Source organism: Capra hircus, chromosome 12 (assembly GCF_001704415.2).
Source record: "Capra hircus breed San Clemente chromosome 12, ASM170441v1, whole genome shotgun sequence".
NCBI classification, from domain to species: Eukaryota; Metazoa; Chordata; class Mammalia; order Artiodactyla; family Bovidae; genus Capra; species Capra hircus.
The window spans coordinates 52,332,235-52,352,040 of NC_030819.1; the positions used below are offsets into that span (position 1 = coordinate 52,332,235).

At 44.8% G+C, this 19,806-nt stretch overlaps 1 protein-coding gene across 5 annotated transcripts in view; it reads left to right on the plus strand.

Moving 5' to 3' along the window:
- Window positions 1–16,759, plus strand: part of TNFRSF19 (TNF receptor superfamily member 19) — a 96,452-nt gene extending 79,693 nt beyond the window's left edge. For 4 of the 5 annotated variants that reach the window (XM_018056557.1, XM_013968223.2, XM_018056558.1 and 1 more), the window contains 5 exons: window positions 6,581–6,745; window positions 7,200–7,325; window positions 10,411–10,513; window positions 11,597–12,002; window positions 14,067–16,759. In XM_018056557.1, coding sequence (XP_017912046.1) covers window positions 6,581–6,745; window positions 7,200–7,325; window positions 10,411–10,513; window positions 11,597–12,002; window positions 14,067–14,099 — 833 coding nt within the window. In that variant the 3' untranslated portion in view covers window positions 14,100–16,759. The remainder of the gene's footprint in view (window positions 1–6,580; window positions 6,746–7,199; window positions 7,326–10,410; window positions 10,514–11,596; window positions 12,003–14,066) is intronic. The other variant, XM_005687562.3, reaches the window with a different exon arrangement.

Genomic DNA, 19,806 nt, shown 5'->3' on the forward strand with positions numbered 1-19,806 from the left:
CAGGATAATATTAGCCTCATAGAATGAGTTAGGATGGATTCTTTCCTCTTCATTTTTTACAAGAGTTTGAGAAGGATTGGTATTAATTTTTCTTTAAATATTTGGCAGAATTCACATGAAGGCATCTGGTTCTGGGCTTCCCTTTGTCAGGAGGTTTTTAATGACTGAGTCCATCTCTTTGTTGTGGTCTATTCTGATTTTCTATCTCTTCTGTGTCAGTTTCATTGGCTTGTGTATTTCTAAGAATGTCTTTTTTACCTAGATATCCAGTTTGTGGTAGTGTTCTCTTATAACCTTTTCATTTCTGTAAAGTCCAGCGCAATGTCTGTGCCTTCATTTCTGATTTTACTTACTTGAGTCTTCTCCCTTTTCTCCTTTGTCAATCTAAGTTTCGTCAATTTTGTTGATCTTTTCAAAGAACCAGCTTTCGGTTTTATTGCTTCTCTCTGTTGTTTTTCTCTATTTATCTGTCTCTGTGCTAGTCTTTATCATTTCCTTCCATCTGCTAGCTTTTGGCTTAGTTTACCCTTATTTTTGTAATGTAATCAAGTTAAACATTAGGTTGTCGATTTTAGATCTTTTGTAGCATAGACATTTACTGCTCTAAGTTTCCCTCTAAACGCTGCTCTTGCTGTATCCCATAAGTTTTTATATTTTGTTTTTTATTCTCATTCATTTCAAAGTGTTTTCTAATTTCCTTTGTGATTTCTTCTTTGACCCATTGGTTATATAAGAGTAGATTATTTATCTTCTGCATATCTTTGAACTTCCCAGTTTTCCTTCTGTTACTGATTTCTAGTTTAATTCATCTGTGGTTGGAAAAGAGACTTTGTATGATTTGAGTCTTTTTAAAGAAGAATATACATTCTGCAGTTGTTGAGTACTTCCTATTATTCTTAGAATAGAACGCAAGCTCCTCACTATGGGTTAAATTCCTACAAGTACCGATCCTGACTAGCTCCTCCGGCACTGTCTCCCTCCACTCTTCTCTTGGTTTGCTCAGGAATTGTGTTTCTTCCCCCCTGATTTATTAACGTGATGCTCTAGTGTTATAACATTAAGTATGTGAGTGACTGATTAACATAATGCCTTAGTGAAAGAACACTAATGTATACCTTTTGATAGCATGTGGAGCCATTGTGTGTATCTTTGTGAAACGTTGAAAAGTGTATGGAGAAAGACGGAACATGAATGTTCACAGCAACATTGTTCACAGTAGCCAAAAGGTGGAGACAACTCAGATGTCCACCATCTGATGAACAAATAAACAAAACATGGTCCACTCATCCAATGGGATGTTATTCAGTCATAAAAAGGAATGAAGTTCTGTTGCATGCTGACATAGATGACCTCGAAAACTTTCTGCCAAGTCAAAGAAGACAGACACAGAAAGTCCTGTAATATTTTTATGGTTCCTTTTGCAGGAAATATCCAGAATAGGCAAATTCAGACACAAAGCAAATGAGTGCTTGCCAGGATGTGGTGGTGGAGAAATAGGGGATGTGGCGTGACTGCTTCATGGGTCGGGGGTTTCCACCCTAGTGGTGGTGGTTATATAACATTGTGAATGTGCTCAGTGTCACTAAGGGTAAATTTTATCTTATCTATCAGTTCAGTCAGTTCAGTTGCTCAGTCGTGTCCGACTCTTTTTGACCCCATGAATCGCAGCACGCCAGGCCTCCCTGTCCATCACCAACTCCCAGAGTTCAGTCAGACTCACGTCCTTCGAGTCAGTGATGCCATCCAGCCATCTCATCCTCAGTCATCCCCTTCTCCTCCTGCCTCCAATCCCTCCCAGCATCAGAGTCTTTTCCAATGAGTCAACTCTTCTCATGAGGTGGCCAAAGTACTGGAGTTTCAGCTTCAGCATCATTCCCTCCAAAGAAATCCCAGGGTTGATCTCTTTCAGAATGGACTGGTTAGATCTCCTTGCAGTCCAAGGGACTCTCAAGAATCTTCTCCAACACCACAGTTCAAACGCATCAATTCTTCGGCGTCAGCCTTCTTCACAGTCCAACTCTCACATCCATACATGACCACTGGAAAAACCATAGCCTTGACTAGACGGACTGTTGTTGGCAAAGTAATGTCTCTGCTTTTGAATATGCTATCTAGGTTGGTCATAACTTTTCTTCCAAGGAGTAAGTGTCTTTTAATTTCATGGCTGCAGTCACCATCTGCACTGATTTTGGAGCCCCAAAATATAAAAGTCTGACACTGTTTCCACTGTTTCCCCATCTATTTCCCATGAAGTGATGGGACCAGATGCCATGATCTTCGTTTTCTAAATGTTGAGCTTTAAGCCGAGTTTTTCACTCTCCTCTTTCACTTTCACCAAGAGGCTTTTTAGTTCCTCTTCACTTTCTGCCATAAGGGTGGTGTCATCTGCATATCTGAGGTTATTGATATTTCTCCCAGCTTGTGCTTCTTCCAGCCCAGCATTTCTCATGATGTACTCTGCATAGAAGTTAAATAAGCAGGGTGACAATATACAGCCTTGACGTACTCCTTTTCCTATTTGGAACCAGTCTGTTGTTCCATGTCCAGTTCCAACTGTTGCTTCCTGACATGCATATAGGTTTCTCAAGAGGCAGGTCAGGTGGTCTGGTATTCCCATCTCTTTCAGAATTTTCCACAGTGTATTGTGATCCACAGTCAAAGGCTTTGGCATAGTCAATAAAGCAGAAATAGATGGGTTTTTGGAACTCTCCTGCTTTTTTGATGATCCAACGGATGTTGGCAATTTGATCTCTGGTTCCTCTGCCTTTTCTAAAACCAGCTTGAACATCTGGAAGTTCACGTATTGCTGAAGCCCAGCTTGGATAAATTTGAGCATTACTTTACTAGCGTGTGAGATGAGTGCAATTGTACAAAAAAGATCTTCACGACCAAGATAATTACGATGGTGTGATCACTCACCTAGAGCCAGACATCCTGGAATGTGAAGTCAAGTGGGCCTTAGAAAACATCACTATGAACAAAGTTAGTGGAGGTGATGGAATTCCAGTTGAGCTATTTCAAATCCTGAAGGATAATGCTGTGAAAGTGCTGCACTCAATATGCCAGCAAATTTGGAAAACTCAGCAGTGGCCACAGGACTGGAAAAGGTCAGTTTTCATTCCAATCCCAAAGAAAGGCAATGACAAAGAATGCTCAAACTACCGCACAATTGCACTCATCTCACATGCTAGTAAAGTAATGTTATGTATATTTCACCACAATGAAAAAATCAATCCAGTTTAAAATCTTTTTTTTTCCTGTGCAAAAGAAAGCACTCATTTTCAAATAATGTTTATTATCAGTATTGAAAAACAAACCACATTGTTCAAAGACCAAAGTTTAAAATGAAAAATAAGTAAAATAATTAAGACTCATTCTTTTACATGACATTACATCCAGTGTCAGAGAGCTTGGTATAAAATGGACTTTAAAAAGTCCAGCTCTTTTGTTTATTGGCAGACTATTCTGTGGTACATCTGGAATTCATATGTTGAGTGTTACAGTAGATATTTTTGTTTAACCAGTTTGGATGAACAAGATAAAGCTTACACTCCAGGCCTGTATCCTTGCCTCAGTTAAGATTGAAAAATGCCCTTTTAAGTATATTTTTTAATTAAAAAACATAGCTAGAAATCGATCCATCACGTTTTGGTCTCGTTACACAGTTACTCAACATGAGTTTTTTTGGTGGTGGTGGTGATGAAAGAGCACAGAAAATAATGAATTGATTTGTTGTTTACTTGAAAAAAAATATGAAAGTCAAAGATAAATATGTTACTGAAAATTATTAGAGAATGTCTGTTTATCTTCCAGAACTAATTGTCACTTGAATTACTCATGACAAAACACAGCCATCAGCAAGTGGAAATGCCCACGTGTCCGATTATGGTGGAGCTTCCATGTCACATAGCATGCAACCTGATGTTTTATTTTCTTCTGTGAACTCTCTGATGAAAACACCAGGTGTTAGTGAAATCTTAAACATGGAAGCCCAGACAGAAAGCATAATTAGTTCATATATGACAGTTCATAGCCTTCCCTAGTCTGTTTAATACTCATCTAGTTATACTATATAGACCTTAACAAGAATGTTTAAAAAATAAATTTAAAGAGTCATATGTTATTTTTCACTGTGATAAAACCCAATAGCCTCTTTAATCTTGGGGGTAAGAGAGATTGGACTTGTGAAGCTCTGTTTGTGTTTTAAATTAGGTCAAGTTGCATTGTATATGTTAGCTAATTAACTAGAATTTACTGGTCTGTACAAAATCTGAATAATAGCCCTTCACACTCTTGTTTTGTTTTGCTTTGTTTTCTCTAAACAATACTGTTGGAATGTTGGGAGGAATATAGCATAATTTTTTTTTAAGAACATATATTTTAGAGTTGGACAGATCAGGCCTAAATCTTGATTCAACCACCTGATGGTTAAGTGAAAACCCGTTTCTAGATTTGTAGAGACATCTTCATCTGTAAGACCCTTGCTGTAGAGGATTGTCATGACATTTTGAAGGTGGGCAACATGGGGCCAGTCCTCTGCAGGTATCCATTGTGTGGTCTCTGTGATAACGTTGATGGTAATTTGGATGACTTTCTACCAAAAATATTCAAGGTCTCCTGTTGTTAGCAGATCTCTAAATGGTCTCGTCATTTTTTCTATCCCCCTGTGTGGTTTTAGGGAGTGCTCAAATTGTTTAGTCGTGTCTGACTCTGGGCTTCCCAGGTGGCGCCAGTAGTAAGGAACCTGCCTGCCAGTGCAGAAGATGTTAGAGATGAGGGTTCGATCCCTGATTTGGGAGGATCCCCTGGAGGAGGGCACGGCAGCCCACTCCAGTATTCTTGCCTGGAGAATCCCGTGGACAGAGGAGCCTGGCCGACTTTTCTGGCTTCTTTGGTTAATTCACAATGGACATGAGTTTGAGCAAACTCCAGGAGATAGTGGAGGACTGGGAGGCCCGGTGCATTGCAGTCCATGGGGTCACAGAGTCGGACACGACTTAGTGACTGAACAACAACTGGACAGGTGGTGCCCCAGAGAGAATCTGAAGGCTAGGGTCTAGTTCTCAAGCTGTCTCATTCTGATGACAGATTGGCCAAAGCCTAGTGTTGACTGGAGCTTGGTTACTTGATGGAAAATTTAAGCTACAGGGCCCAGTCTCACTCTGAAGTACACCATTTTCTCACAAACATGAATCAACCTCACAGTTTGGTTGCAATAAGCAATACTCAAGTTTCCCAAGTTACTTACCATTCATTGTAGCCCACACTTTTACTTGCGTTAGACATAAATTTCTATTCATGTGTTTATTTGTCACTGTTTACACAGCTGTGTTTGTTTATGTTCATACATCCTCGCGTGGATATGCCCGCTTATAGAGGCTGTTTCGGATTTAGGTTTCATCTCTATCAGGTCCGAGGTATGATCTTTGTAACTTGCTGTGTGGTGAACATCTAATGCGTGCTGTTTGATTATGACATTATGTCTGCATAACTGGAAGCAATATTTTTATGAGTATTAAACATGTTTACCAACAAATATCCTGTAAAAGGTATGATTGGATTATAATTCTTATTCATCCAGGTCCGAGCCATATGGTATTTGTGCCTTTCCCAGGAACAATGGGAAACGTGTATCAGGGTGGCCCAGAGTCATGGAGCCCGGATACACCAGGACTCAACATCCCCAGTGACCATTCTTGTTCTTGTTCCGGCTGTCGTGTTTTTATGGTTCAGTAACTCGACCCTGATGTTTCTCTGTGGCTCTGGCCTCGGGGGTCGTGGCCAGAGGAAACCTGGCCACAGTGGAGACTTTAGGGGTTGGGATGGGGTGCTCCTGTGTGGCCAGGGACAGGGCGAAAGCCCCAGGTGTTCCAGGTGGGCTTTAGTGCCTCGCAGCTCAGATGCTGGTAGCAGCCCGGTGTCTCTAGAGCTGCCGAGTCCATCACGGTCAGCGGCAGTTGTGCGGGCGAACAGGCCCTCAAAACGGGCTCCGTCCAGACGGAGGTGTGTTGCCAGTGTGAGGTCATGGTGGTGTTAGGGTTTTTTTTCTCCAAACCGTAGGTGTTGTTCAGTACTGTAACAGCAACAGTGTTAAAATAAAGTAATAATAAGAATGTTCACTGTCTCAAAACACGGGGGCCCACGGTGAGGTTGTAAATAATCCAGTTCCTTGTTTGCCCCAAAAGTTGCCTTCCAGAGCACACCTCAGTTCAGCCTGCTTAAAACTGATTCCAATTTGCAGAATATTAAGTGCTTGCTCTGTGCCCTACGCTGCTGGGTGCCGGGGAGACAGAACACAGTGACAGACCCCCGTCTGGCAGACGGTTTGGTCCGGTGGGCCTGAGGACGTGTGTGTCGGGGTGGCACGTGGTTGCTGCTGTGGAAACAAAGGAGAGCTGCAGGTGGAAGTGCGATATTCCAGCCATGTCCCGGGTGGAGGGAGTGTGTGAGCCGCCTCGCACACCTTCCCTCCTCACCCCGATGTTGCACGAAGGCCTCTGCAGGGGACCCCGCGTGCAGTGTGCGCGTCCGAGTCTCCTGGGTGGTGGTGATGTGAGAATTCTGTCCCCGTGGTTTTCAGGTACCAGCAAGGTCAACCTGGTGAGGATCCCGTCCACGGCCTCCAGCCCGCGGGACACGGCCCTGGCGGCCGTCATCTGCAGCGCCCTGGCCACCGTGCTGCTGGCCCTGCTCGTCCTCTGCGTCATCTACTGTAAGCGGCAGTTCATGGAGAAGAAGCCGAGCTGTAAGTCCTGAGCGCTTGCTGTGTCTTGGCATCCTGCCCAAGGGTGTTGATCATCATCACTGTCCTCTGAGTGTCCAGGGAGGACCTGAGAGGAGCGTCAGGCTGCGGCCACGGGGACAGAGAACACGTGCAACTAGGCCTCCCAGGGGAGGCGCCGAGGGTGCGGCCGAGGGGCGGCATCACTTCACCGGGGCCTGAGGAGGCAGGGCCGCCCCCACCCTCCACAGAAACACAGTGCATTCTAAGTTCTGGCAACACAAGGGCCCCCCATCTCGAGCTTTCTTGACCAATTGTTTTGTTTCTCTGCCTTTTTGTAAGAAGTATTTTTAAATGTGAACCGCAGCTGTCCTTTCCTCCCAAGCTGCAGAAGCCGGGGTGGTTCTGGTCGCGCTGTGGTGTTCCCGGGCTTCCCCTGGGGAACTTGTCTCGCTGACCGAGTTCTCGGCCTCCACAGGGTCCCTGAGGGCCCAGGACCTGCGGTGCAACGGCTCTGAGCTGTCCTGTTTCGACAGACCCCGGCTCGGCGCCCCTGCGCCCCGCGCCTGCTGTCAGTGCCTGCGGGACTCGGCCCAGGCCTGCGGTAAGTTCAGAGCTTGGGGTCCACTAGGAACGCGGGCCCCGAGGCCGCAAAGAGCGCTCCTGCTCTGCTTCCCAGTTAAAGCTAATTGAGTTCAGTCACTCTCCCTCGTCCCCAGAGGTTTGGGGTGTTGTGCGTCTTTTAAGTATTAACATCAAAGAGAAAAGAAGCATCTCATTAAAATTCTAGGATTTCTCAGTAACTTTTAAAACAAGTTCGCCTTCCTTTTGGTGTCAATTGATTTAAAGTAACGTGAACCTTTTGTAGAGTAGGGCTGTCTGTCTCCTTTCTTGTCTGGTGGGTTCAAAGTGAAGCTGCACATGGCTGTCTTAGTGTCTTTCTGGGTCTCTTTTTCTTTTAACTAGTTTATTTCTTTATTTTTGGCTGTGCTGGGTCTTGATTGCTGCGTGGGCTTTTCCCTGGTTGTGGCAAGCGAGGGTTACTCTCTCTTTGTGGTGTGCGGGCTTCTCATTGCAATGGCTTCCTCTTGTTATGAAGCAACGACACTAGGGCTCATGGGCTTCAGAAGTTGGGGCCCCCAGGCTCTAGAGCACAAGCTTAGTAGTTGGGGCGCACGGGCTTAGTTGCTCTGTGGCATGTGGGATCTTCCCAGACCAGGGATCAAACCCATCTCTCCTGCACTGACAGGCAATTCTTTACCACTGACCCACCAGGGAAGCCCTGGATGTCTTACAGAAGAGGGAGGAGGGAGACCTGTGACAGGGTTTTCCACAAACCAGTGTTGCGTCTGGGATAATTGACAGAGATGGAAGTTCAGGGAAGTCCAGGCAGACCCCGGAGAAACTGGGGTTCGGTTCCAGACCATTGCAATAAAGAGAATATTGCAATAAAGTGAGCCACGGGACATTCTGGGTTCCCCGGTGCATATAACATTATCTTTATGCTATACTGTAGTATATTAAGTGTGCAATAGCATTATGTCCTAAAAAATAACATATAAACCTTAGTTTAAAAATAATTTATTGCTGAAAAATGCTAACCATCATCTGAGCCTTCAGTGAGTCACAATAGTCACATCAAGGTCCCCTGAGCACAGACCATCATAACAAATATAATAATAATGAAAAAGATTGAAGTACTGTGAGAATTACCCAAATGGGACACAGAGACACAGAGTGAGCAGACGCTGGAGGAAAAATAGTGCCCCTAGATTGTGAGACACGGGGCTGCCAATGACCTGCACTTCGGGAAAAAGCAATAATTGTCAGGCACGATACAGCCAGGTCTGCCTGTAATTCAGGTGGACTAAGGTTTCTAACATGGGCAAAGGTCAGCAAAGGAATACTAACTTACGCTTAACTTCTTGCCCCACCCCTGCGACCTCACCTCCACTGCAGGGCATAATCAGGGTGGCTGCAGCCCTTCCAGAAGCCTGCCCTCTGCCCGCTCCTTCCTCACCTGTGTGTCCCCCGCACCTGTGGACACGGCACCTAGCAGTGTGTCGTCTCCTGTAACCATCCATGAGGTTCAGTGTTTCCCAATTCAGTGTCTGGCCCTCTCAGAACTGTCCGATCTTTCATTTCAAGACATCGAAGGGTTCAGCTTTTCAGTCTAACATTTGATACGGGAAATAAGGCATTTTTAAGCACAGTTCTTTCTCCGCTGACCATTACTGTCTGCATTTATTAGTGGACTTCCTAGGTAAGCAAAAACTTCCCTTCTTCCCCATTTATTCTTTCCTTTAATTACTGTGGACGCAGTGTCCCTGATAAAGGGGTGACGGTCCTTTTTGATCATTATTTATTTTGAGGCCCAGATTTTCCCAGGTTTGGCCAGAGGGAGTCCCTTCACCCTGCTCAGGCGTCATTTGGACATAGCTTTATTATCCTTTTAGCTTCTCTCTTATTTTCTGGCTCAGAAAGAAGTTCCAGGCTCATCTTGTATTTTCCAGCTGGAGCGCTAGAACCAGCCATTTCTACAGGGAATGGCGGTGCCTTTCTTTGAATAAATTTGAAATGTCCCACAGTGAGGGTGGCTTGCTGAAATGATTGGCGGTGGATCCAGGTGTGTCCCCACGATCATGGCCTCGAGAGACAAGGGCTGCTTCCGGATAGAACCGGCTGCAGGCCAGGCGGCCAGCCCTCTCAGCATGGCTTGTTGCTGCATCTCAGTGGCTAGCTTTCATTTTTAAAAGGGAAATGGTTTCATCATCTTCCTTTCCTTTTGATAAAAGAAAATAATTCATCATGGAATCTTTGGATACGTGTACGTTTGTGTATTAATATGTGATTTCCTCAAACCTTTCTCTGTATATTTAATATGTGTGTGTCTGCATTTGTCAGTATGCTTTACTGTGTTTATGGTTTATAAAATCAAATTTACATATGTCTGGATGCATAGAGAGAGGAGTCTAGAAGGCTATTCAAAAATGTGGACAGTGTTTTGCAGTGTATAGAGTTGGGAATAGAGTTCAATTTCTGATCTAGTCTCTCTATTTTTAAAGTTTGTCTTCAGTGAATGTGTACTGTCTTCATAACCAAAACTAGTATACATACTGCTTCAGTGACCAGAGTAGTTAGTAAAGCTGTATGCACGTAGTCATTTCTTAAGCTATGTTCCTAGCAGTAAAAAGTAGAGTGTGAATACGTGTTGAGTTAAAGGCTGTGGACATTCGCTTTCTGCCCAGCATCGCCCTGCCTGCTCGCAGAAACACTGTCCTTCCTGCCCTCGTCAGCCATGTATGAAAGACTCATTTCATTTCCCCCCTCTTCGTGCCTTTTCAGTATTATTTTCATTGCAGTGAAATTGACGTCACATTAAGTTTACCGTTTTAACCGTTTCCCAGGGAGCAGTTCGGGGACATTAAGCACGTTCACCACCACCATCCCCAGAACGCTGTCCTGACCCCACACAGGAAACCCCCATCTTCCTACCTCCAGCCCCTGGGGACCACCCTCCGGCTGTCCATCTCCAGGTCCTTCATAGCAGTGGTTCATCATTTTTTTAAGAGAAAAGAGAAAAAAATTAAACCTCATGGCCCACCCCCCTCAGAAACCACCCAAAGGGGAACAGCTAAATGTCCAGGTGCAGTGTTGAAGCAAGGTGACAAGCCCTCCGACTCTCCTAGGGCCTGTCCACCTCGTCCCGTCACGCTGCTGCGGTGGGGCCTGCGGCATCGGCCGGGACGCTCCTGGTTGTCGGGGGCACTGCAAGGCTGCCCTTCAGGACAGGTAGGTGGGTGGGTCTTTCTAAAATATTTCTTCATTTAATTGCTTGGCAGCACTGGGTCTTAATTGCAGCACATGGGATCTGATTCCCTGGTCAGGGATCAAACCCAGGCCTCCGGCATTGGGAGCTCGGAGCTCTAGCCAGTAGACCACCAGGGAAGTCCCAAAGTCGTGTTTTTAATCAATATAATTTCATACTCCCTTGTGCAAATATACATCCTACTTATTTTCATTTCATGTAAAACTATGGGAACATCACTTTCTTAGTAGTATTAATGACATTCTAGACATTTAAGAGAGTGGGAACTTTGGAAAGAATTAAGTCTCTCAGGGTTACTTAGAGCCAATGCAACATTCTTTATACTGTATATCCTGCTAATTTTATTTTTGTCTTATATTCATGATTTGTAACACTTTTGTCATCTCTAAGTAATTTTTAGTATGCCACATACCCAGAGAATTTCAGAATAGTAGTCAAACTCAGTGAATACCTAGGACACTCCATATTTCAGACGTTGGATTAAGTATAAATATAAGGAAATGGCAACCCTCTCCAGTATTCTTGCCTGGAAAATTCCATAGACAGCAGATCCTGGTAGGCTGCACCTCAGGGTCACAAAGAATTGGACATGACTGAGCGATCAACACGTTGATTAGAAGAAGTAGGTATAGAAATTCAATTTTATAGTAAATGGAGTAATTTAACTTATTGTACTGAAGCAAGTTTATAAAAAAGGAAGCACGAGAATTCTGACTTAATAAAATGTTGTTTATTTCACTTTGTTGTTCAGTCGCTCAGTCGTGTCTGACTCTTTGAGACCCCATGGACTACAGCACGCCAGGCTTCCCTGTCCTTCACCATCTCCTGGAGTTTACTCAAACTCATGTCCATTGAGTTGGTGATGCCATCCAACCATCTCATCCTCTGTTGTCCCCTTTTCCTCTTGCCCCCAGTTTTTCCCAGCATCAGGGTCTTTTCCAATGAGTTTCTTTCACCTAGAAAACTTGAAAGCATAGCTGGAGTGTTGCTTTATAGGAGGTTTTTCTCCCGATAGAGTACTTATACAATTTCGAACATGTGTCCAGAAACACAGGTCCAGCGGGGGAGGCCATACCCACTTTCTTCGGGTCCCTGTCAAGGTCCCTCTGTGGTGAGTTCTCAGACGCCTGGCCTCTGATGCAGAATCCCGGTGGTGGTGACGACGTCTCCTCCTGCGACTCCTGCCCTGAGCTCCCTGGAGAAGACACTCACTCTCTCGACCCAGAGAGCACAAGCTTGGCTTCCCTGGACTCAGACAGCCATCCGGGTCTGGTCGGTGGAGCGGGACCAGTTCTAGCTCATCCGGAAACCTTTACAGACACTACTGATTTGTCGAGACTCAGCGACATGCTGCCGGAGCTTGTGCGGGCTCGGGTCGTGCTCACTGCTGGAAACCAGCTGGATCAGGGGCGAGGAGATGCCCCACACCTGACCACACAGCCACCCGCCCAGGTGAGGCCCCCCCCAATGGTGAATCTCAGGATGGGTGCAGTACTGACTCAGGAATGCCCAGAGAGAACCAAGCTCTGACCCCAGAAAACGTGGGGGACCCCGGGGAGAAGGTCTTTATATCCTTCATACCTTCTTGTGTGTTATAGGAAAGTATGTTTACATTAAATTTCAGGAGTTGCTTTTTTTTTTTTTGTACTAACAACCCCACCCCTTTGAAAATAATTTATTTCTATTTTATTTTCAATGAAACTTTAAATTCCTACCCACACACACATTTATATTTTAACCTCTGTTTACTCTTTCCCCCCGCCCCCAGCTTTATGGAGATAGAATTGACATATAACATTGTATAAGTTAAAAGTGTGCAGTGTGCTGATTTGATTTATTGCCAAGTACATCCTGGCATGTCCCAGTTGGCTGTTCATGTGGTAAAGAATCCACCAACCAGTGCAGGAGACATGGGTTTGATCCCTGAGTTAGAAAAATCCCCTGGGAGAGGAAATGGCAATCCATTCCAGTATTCTTGCCTGGAGAATCACATGGACAGAGGAGCCTGGACAGCCACAGCCCACAGAGTCAAAAAGAGTTGGACACAACTAAGTAAGCAAGAAATTAAAAAAAAAAAAAAAAATATATATATATATCAGATTTCTAACCTGTGATGCATTTGTTCCCCAAAATGTATTTTTACGCAGTAGTCTTCTTATGGATGGTTTAAGCCCCCCAGAGTCTGACAGTGATAGTTATGGTGGTGGTGGTAGAGTCGCTCAGTCGTGTCTGACTCTTGCAACCCCAGGGACTGTGGTTCGCCAGGCTCCTCTGTCCATGGGATTCTCCAGGCAAGAATCCTGGAGTGGGTTGCTGTCTCTTTCTCCATGTAGTTATGGTTCAGGATAAAGCAGGTAGGAGTGAGCAGCTTCCTTAGTCTGTGTAACTCAAATTTAGCCACATTTTCCCTCAACACACCTCTCCAGAAGGGAAGAGGACTAAGATGTTGAGACATCACTTGCAAAGACGTTTGGGGAATGAAATAGCTTGTTCGATTATAGGAAAAGCTTTTGTGGATGGTGTTTTTTAACAAACATTTTAAATGTCAGCCTGAAATGTCGGAGGAATGGTAGAAAAGAGATGAGATGACCTGGGTTCTAGTTTCTCAATCTATTAAATCCTCTCTTTTTTTTCTCTCTCTCTATTGGCGAACTAAGTATAATTTGCCTTCCATAGTAGCATTTACATGGTTGGTATTATCGTATCAGTTGACCAACTTATTTGACAAAACTATCTTATTATTGAGAGAACCTCAGAAATTTCTATTTCAAGATAATCTGCTTAGACTTGTGAAAAAAAATTTACTGTAGATGTATCTGATGTGTCATCAACGCCAAATTAGTAGTAAGTTGATGAAAAGTGACTGCAGAAATGAGGGTTTCACGCACGTATGATAATATGCAGTGGCCAGACCTCAGCCCCTCCCAAAGTCAGGTCACTGCCCTTTTGTGACAGGGTCACACCTAAAGGCTGCTCCCTGCCAATGACGTTTGCCCTGTGACATGTATGAGTGTTCCAGGGAGGTCATTTATGAGAGGTCTCCTTCCCAAACTCTTTCTAAGCTTTCTCCAATAGCATCACAGAAGGTTTAAATTCAAAGACCAAGAATGGCACTAATCATTAACCATCTTTGTTCTTTCAAAGAATAAAGAATCCTAAAAATCTTTGCCCATAGTTGCTTTAAAGAAGTGCGACGCAGAACCAGGCTTGAAATGTTTGACAGGTTGAAAATCGGCAGAAGAACTGTCCATTGATATACTTTCTTGGGGTTCATTTTCATCTAAGGGCTGTTTGCCCAGATGGAGTGAGTGGGTTGTTAGGAAGTCTTTATTTTTATTCCCAGAGTACGTGGGTGCCTGATATTAGGATGCCATAACAGGATCTTCCTGTTCATGCGTCGTTGAATTCACGTGCACCGTTAGGAAAAATGAAACACCACCCACCTTCACAGTCGCAGTGTAGGGCCCCAGTTCCTAAGGTGCTGTGTTCAGAGCACTCCTTGTGTCACCATTTCAGGGGGATGAAAGGACTTGCTTCTTTCTTCAGTGAAGTGTCCAGCAGAGCCTGCGTGTGGACTCGCTGCCGTCTGGACTTCTCATGGCTTCTGGGGGAAAAAGTGAGTCTGAACTGACCTGATGTCATGTAAAGCTTCTGAGCCAGGCCCGCCATGAGCCGAAACCTTGAGGAATGGAGCCTCCAAGCTTTGCATCTTTTCCGCACAAGGAGCGTCTGAGCGGGAGGCCAACTTCAGAGACACAGTGGGCCGGGTTTGCAGCCTCCGAGCTTTGGGGTATAATGAGAAGCAGAAACAGTCATGCTTCTTTTCACGGTGGATATGGTGGTTTGACGAGACTGAAGGCCCAGAGTATAACTTTTCATTCACACTCTCTGGAAATAATTTCGCATCTCCTACTAAAAGTCAATGTCAGATCGGTTACCTAGTTTTTACGTAGGATGGGTTCACAGGTGAGTGTTTCTATGTACTGGAGGTCACCTTTTCATCATCTGAATAATCAGCGTGGGAGGTTAGAATGGACCTCCCACGGCCTGCCTGAGTCTTGGCTCTTCAGATGGTGGCCTGGGAATCAGAAGAGATCAAGTCTTACAGAATCGACACTTCTCCATCAGCCACTGTCTCATCAACCCCAGCAGAGTTAGTGACAGGAGGGGCCTGAGTTAGCGAACGTGGTTGGGAAAGGGCTACCCAACCCCTCCCCCGAGTTAAAAGCTCCTTAATCCTCATCCTAGATTAGCAGATTTCCTCAAAAATCCACTGATATGGAAGCATTTGTTACTTCTGTCCCTGGGACTAGAGCTCAAAAGATCCAGATTTTCTCTCCTATAGAAAAGCAGTATTTATAATAATCTTTTGTTTGCATCGTGTTTTATAATAAAGGCTCTAGAAATGCCAGCACATGGTGTGTCCATGCTCCTGAAACACGATGCCAGGTGAGTAGTCTTAGGAGACGACTCTGCGTATTAGGACCAGGAGAACAAGCACAGTGAGGTGGACAGATTGTAACCGCCGTCGTGTCGTCTGATCAGCACGTTACAGGGCTCCCTCCAATCTCCTAAGCTTGGTCAGCACAGCAGTTTCCACTGCAGCCCAGCAACGCTGGATTGAAGAGTCCAGTGCTTCTACGAAGGCGATCCACCCCCGCCACCTTGGTGTTGACGTACTAGAATTTGCTCTACAGCTAAGACAGAAACCCAGCTCAGTTGTGAACCAGGGGACGGCTCCTTAGCTCTTCATCTCTGCACGCTGGAGAGGATTTATTTGAGCAGGATTTCTTTCTTTTCCTACCACGTTCATAATCAGTCCTGGCTGTTGCCTTTTAAGTGATGTCTATTAGCTTTGTTCCATTTGACATTAAAAAAGACATAAATCTTCAAACATCCATGCGTTAGAGAATGCTCACATATTTTGTTTCCGAGTTTCCCGTCTACCTGGTGCCCAGCCAGAGTTAACTGGCTTTGTTTTTTCCTCTTCCTTTTTTTTTTTTTTTTTGTCTAAACCAATGATTCTTAAGCTCTGGCATTCACTAGCTCTTCTGAGATGTGCCTTTAGGAAACTCATGCAAAGTACTTAGAATCTGAGCACAAGAGGGCCAGGAAAATGCAGATTTCAGCTTAAGTCACATGTGCTGTAGTCTGCAATCCAATCACTTTTGTTACAACAGGGTAGGCCAGGGCTGCGTTCCTTTTTTCTAACCAGAGTATATCTTCCATGTGTAGAGCCCTCAATAATGTCAAAGGCAAACACTTGGAGGAGAAAGCTAAGATTGATGGAAAAGAGGCTCTGGCTCCAAATCTGGAAACATCACTTTTGAAAAATAGAGGTATTGTTGTTGTTGTTTAGTTGCTAAGTCGTGTCTGACTCCTTGTGACCCCATAGACTATAGTCCACCAGGCTTCTCTATCCATGGGGATTCTCCAGGCAAGAATACTGGAGTGGGTTGCTATTTCCTGCTCCAGGGGATCTTCCCAGCCCAAGGATTGAAGCTGCGTCTTCTGCATTGGCAGGCAGATTCTTTATGGCTGAGCCACCAGGGAAGCCCAGTAGAGAAAATTAGGGTTACAAATGGATTTTATTTGATACAACATTTGAAAAAATCCTGGGTTATTTTAATCAAGATGAAGACATTGTCCTACCACGTACTATGGGAACAGACAATGATGTTATATCCTGTGCTCTTTGTAAACACTGGAAAGGACAGTCCAGCTGGCATCTCATATCATTGGAATATTGGCAGCACTCAGATAAAATCAGCTGCCAGCATGCCAGGAAATCAGCATCAGGTGATAACAGGACTGGGCGTGCGAATCCTCGCTACTTTCTGCACCACAGACACTCACCAACAAGGATGAGATGAGGATTGGACAGCAACCACAGAAAGGCATGGATTTTCTGATTTTGTGTATATGGAATATATTTTTCCAATATAGATTTTTCTACTTTAGATAAAGTGTTCATGTTGCTGTTACCTAGGTCAAGCACTGTTGTCTGTGCTAATAAAAAAAAAAAAAGAAAAAAAAATAGAAAAGGAAAAAATCCCATCATTGCTTTAAGGCAGTTGGCTTGCATCCATTTAGACCTCATCTTGACTATTTTGCATACTGAAATTTATGAATTTGTAAATGTTGGTTTTCTTACACAACTAGTTTTGTAAGACCTTTTTTTTATTTGTGAATAAAATTGTTACCTTGTATTCCTGTCGACACATCGGGTGAGAAAATGATGGATGGTGTGAATGCAGCTGTGTTTCCCCTCCTGCTCCCCATGGAGGGTCTCACTAAGATCGTGTCCTCCCCACGACCCCTCTCCGGACCTCTGACCTCTGAGGACTTAGAATCCTCCCCAGTGACCTGGTTACATCTCTCAGGCATGAGGCGGGTCAAGCTACTAAAAAATGTTCTAAGTTATCTGAGAGGCTTTGGTGTGATTTTATCATGATCTCTCTTTTTGGTCCTTCGTTTTGTGACACCAAGTGGGCAGGTCTGAAGAAGAAATTCTCCATTCATCCTCTTTGGAGGTCAGTGGGGCTGGGGGAAGAGGGGCTGCCCTGGGGCAGCAGTGGTCACCTCAGAGCCTCTTTCCTCTTGGTTCCTTCCCTTCTCCTTTCTCGGCCCCTCTTCTTCCCCTCAGTAAAGCTTTGAAAGCTGTTCCTAGATTTTGAGAGGACTTTAGACTTCCTGAGCAAAACATGGATTATTCATTTTTTGAATTTAATTTTTATCTTAGAGTTGATTTATAATGTTGTGTTAGTTTCAGGCATGCAGCAAGGTGATTCAGTTATATGTGTATCTATTCTTTTTCAGGTTCTTTTCCAAAAAGAGAGCTTCCCTGATAGCTCAGTTGGTAAAGAATCTGCCTGCAATGCAGGAGACCCTGGTTCGATTCCTGGGTCGGGAAGATCCCCTGGAGAAGGGATAGGCTACCCACTCCAGTATTCTTGGGTTTCCCTTACGGCTCAGCTGGTAAAGAATCCGCCTGCAATGCAGGAGACCTGGGTTTGATCCCTGGGTTGGGAAGATCCCCTGGAGAAGGGAAAGGCTACCCACTCCAGTATTCTGGCCTGGAGAATTCCATGGACTAGGGTCGCAAAGAGTCGGACACAACTGAGCGACTTTCACTTTCCAAAAATAGGTTATTTAAAGCGTCACTGTGTTCTCTCAGCTCACTGTTCAGTGTCCCTGTGGACCCCATAAGGGAAGGACACTCATCACCTTCTTTCCTCTTTCCCATTGTCCATACAGACGGGGGCTGGGGGCTGGAGGTGCCTCCAGCTCTCTAAGGAAGGCAGCTCAGATCCAAGCAGGGTTCCACAGGGGGCCCGAAGGACTCTGCCGTCACTTAAACGGTGCACATGCGTGATGACTGCCGTGATGAAGGTCGGTTGGCAGTTGCCTACTTGTCATTCTGAACTTGTCTCTTTGTTCCATTTCAACTTGAGCAGCTGCCATTTAAAAAAATATATATTTGGCACCTGATAAGGTATTAAAATATAGCTTAAATGTACCATTTGGTTATCTTGAAACTAAATGGCAGTCTGAGAATTTCCAAAATCTTCTATAATTTCTAAGACATTTCACGATTCAAAAGCGGTCATTATGCAGAGTCAGCAGAGGAAGGTCAAAGCTTTCTTTCTGCCCTCCAGATTCCGGCAGGCAGCGGGTCCTTTCACAAACCACAGTTGCCTTTGAAGTGGTGTGATTTATGGCTGCTTTCAAATCAACCTCTCCAAGAGCCTCGAATGTTAAAAACTTAACCAGCAAAACACTTTCTCTGGAGCCATGGGTGGTCTTCCGAGCCAGGTTTCAATGATTCATCTGTAAAAATGGAGGATTTCTTTTTATCTTAATTTCTAACAGCATTAACTATTCCTGTTTAAGACAGAAAGAGCTGTGTTCTTTATATTTTGTTTGGGGTTGAGCATAGCCAGCAGGGCCCTGCAGAGGCATCTCCTCCCTGGGGTGGACTATTTACAGTCATTAAAAGATCTGAGAAAAGGTTGGTGATCCTTTAATTGCAGGTGAAGGGAGGCAGGTGGCCCATGCCTGGCACATGTCCCCCGTGGTGTATCAGGTAAGAGCCGTCTCCCTTGAAACCTAATCAGGAATCTAATTCCTCCCAGAGGCCTGGCTCTGAAAAGACGCTGTTTCCTGTGTCAGGCCTGCCTTCCTTCCTTCAGCGTATAGCTGTAGAGTTATATAGTGCTGCTGTTTAGTTGTTAAGTCGTGTCTAACCCTTTGCAACACTGTGGACTGTAGCCCACCAGGATCCTCTGTCCGTGGGATTCTCCAGGCAAGAATACTGGAGTGAGTTGCCATGCCCTCCTCCAGGGGCTCTTTCCCAACCCAGGGATCAAACCTGGGTCTCCTGCATTACAGGCAGATTCTTTACCGTTTGAGACATCAGGGAAGCCCTGGTCACAGTCTGTAGCTCCGTGTGTATAAATGTTGGTTTTCCTCCAAAATTGAATCCAGTGGGTAGAGTTCCCCAACCAAGGATATGCCCGCTTTGGAGGCAACTCTGAAAGATGCACTTGAAAGAAATCTTAAGTAACAGCAGCATTATCAGAATAATGAATTGTCCAACCGAGGAACAAACATCTTTGAAGTTAATGATATTTATCCGAATATTCAAGGCTTGTTTTTCTTTTTACTCTCAATACTTAACTGCTAGACCTTGTGTGCTGGACATTTCTGTCAGACGTGATGAATATGCTCAAAGCAAGATTCTTCGCTTGGGGACCCACATGTGACATTTGAAAGCAGCTCATGTCTTCTTCAGCACATTTACATCTGTTTTCTCATTTGACTTCAGGTCTGTCCTATGAGCAGAATTACGATCTTCCTCTTACAGAGAGGGAAATGGAGACTCAAGACAGTAAACACCAGTCTTACAGTCAGTGAATGGTAGGAAGTGGTAGAAAACATGGGGAAGTTTTCAGCCAGTAGTGTTGGAGCTGGGATGTGAACTTTGGGTTCCAATCTCATAGTCACGATCCCCCAGCTGTGGAAGCAACCGCAGAGTCCTCCACACTGCAAGATGGGGAGTAGGGATCCCAGTTTCTGGCTGCATTTGTGTGGGCTGAAGGCACGGGCTCTTAGCTTCATCCTACAGCCTCAGGCTGGAGCTGGAAGGACCGCAGAGATGGGTCCAGCCTTTTCAGCCCAGAGATCTGAGGAGGCTGCCCCAGGGAGTAAGAGAGGCCTGTAGGCAGTCCCTGGTCCATCTCGGCCCTGCTCCAAA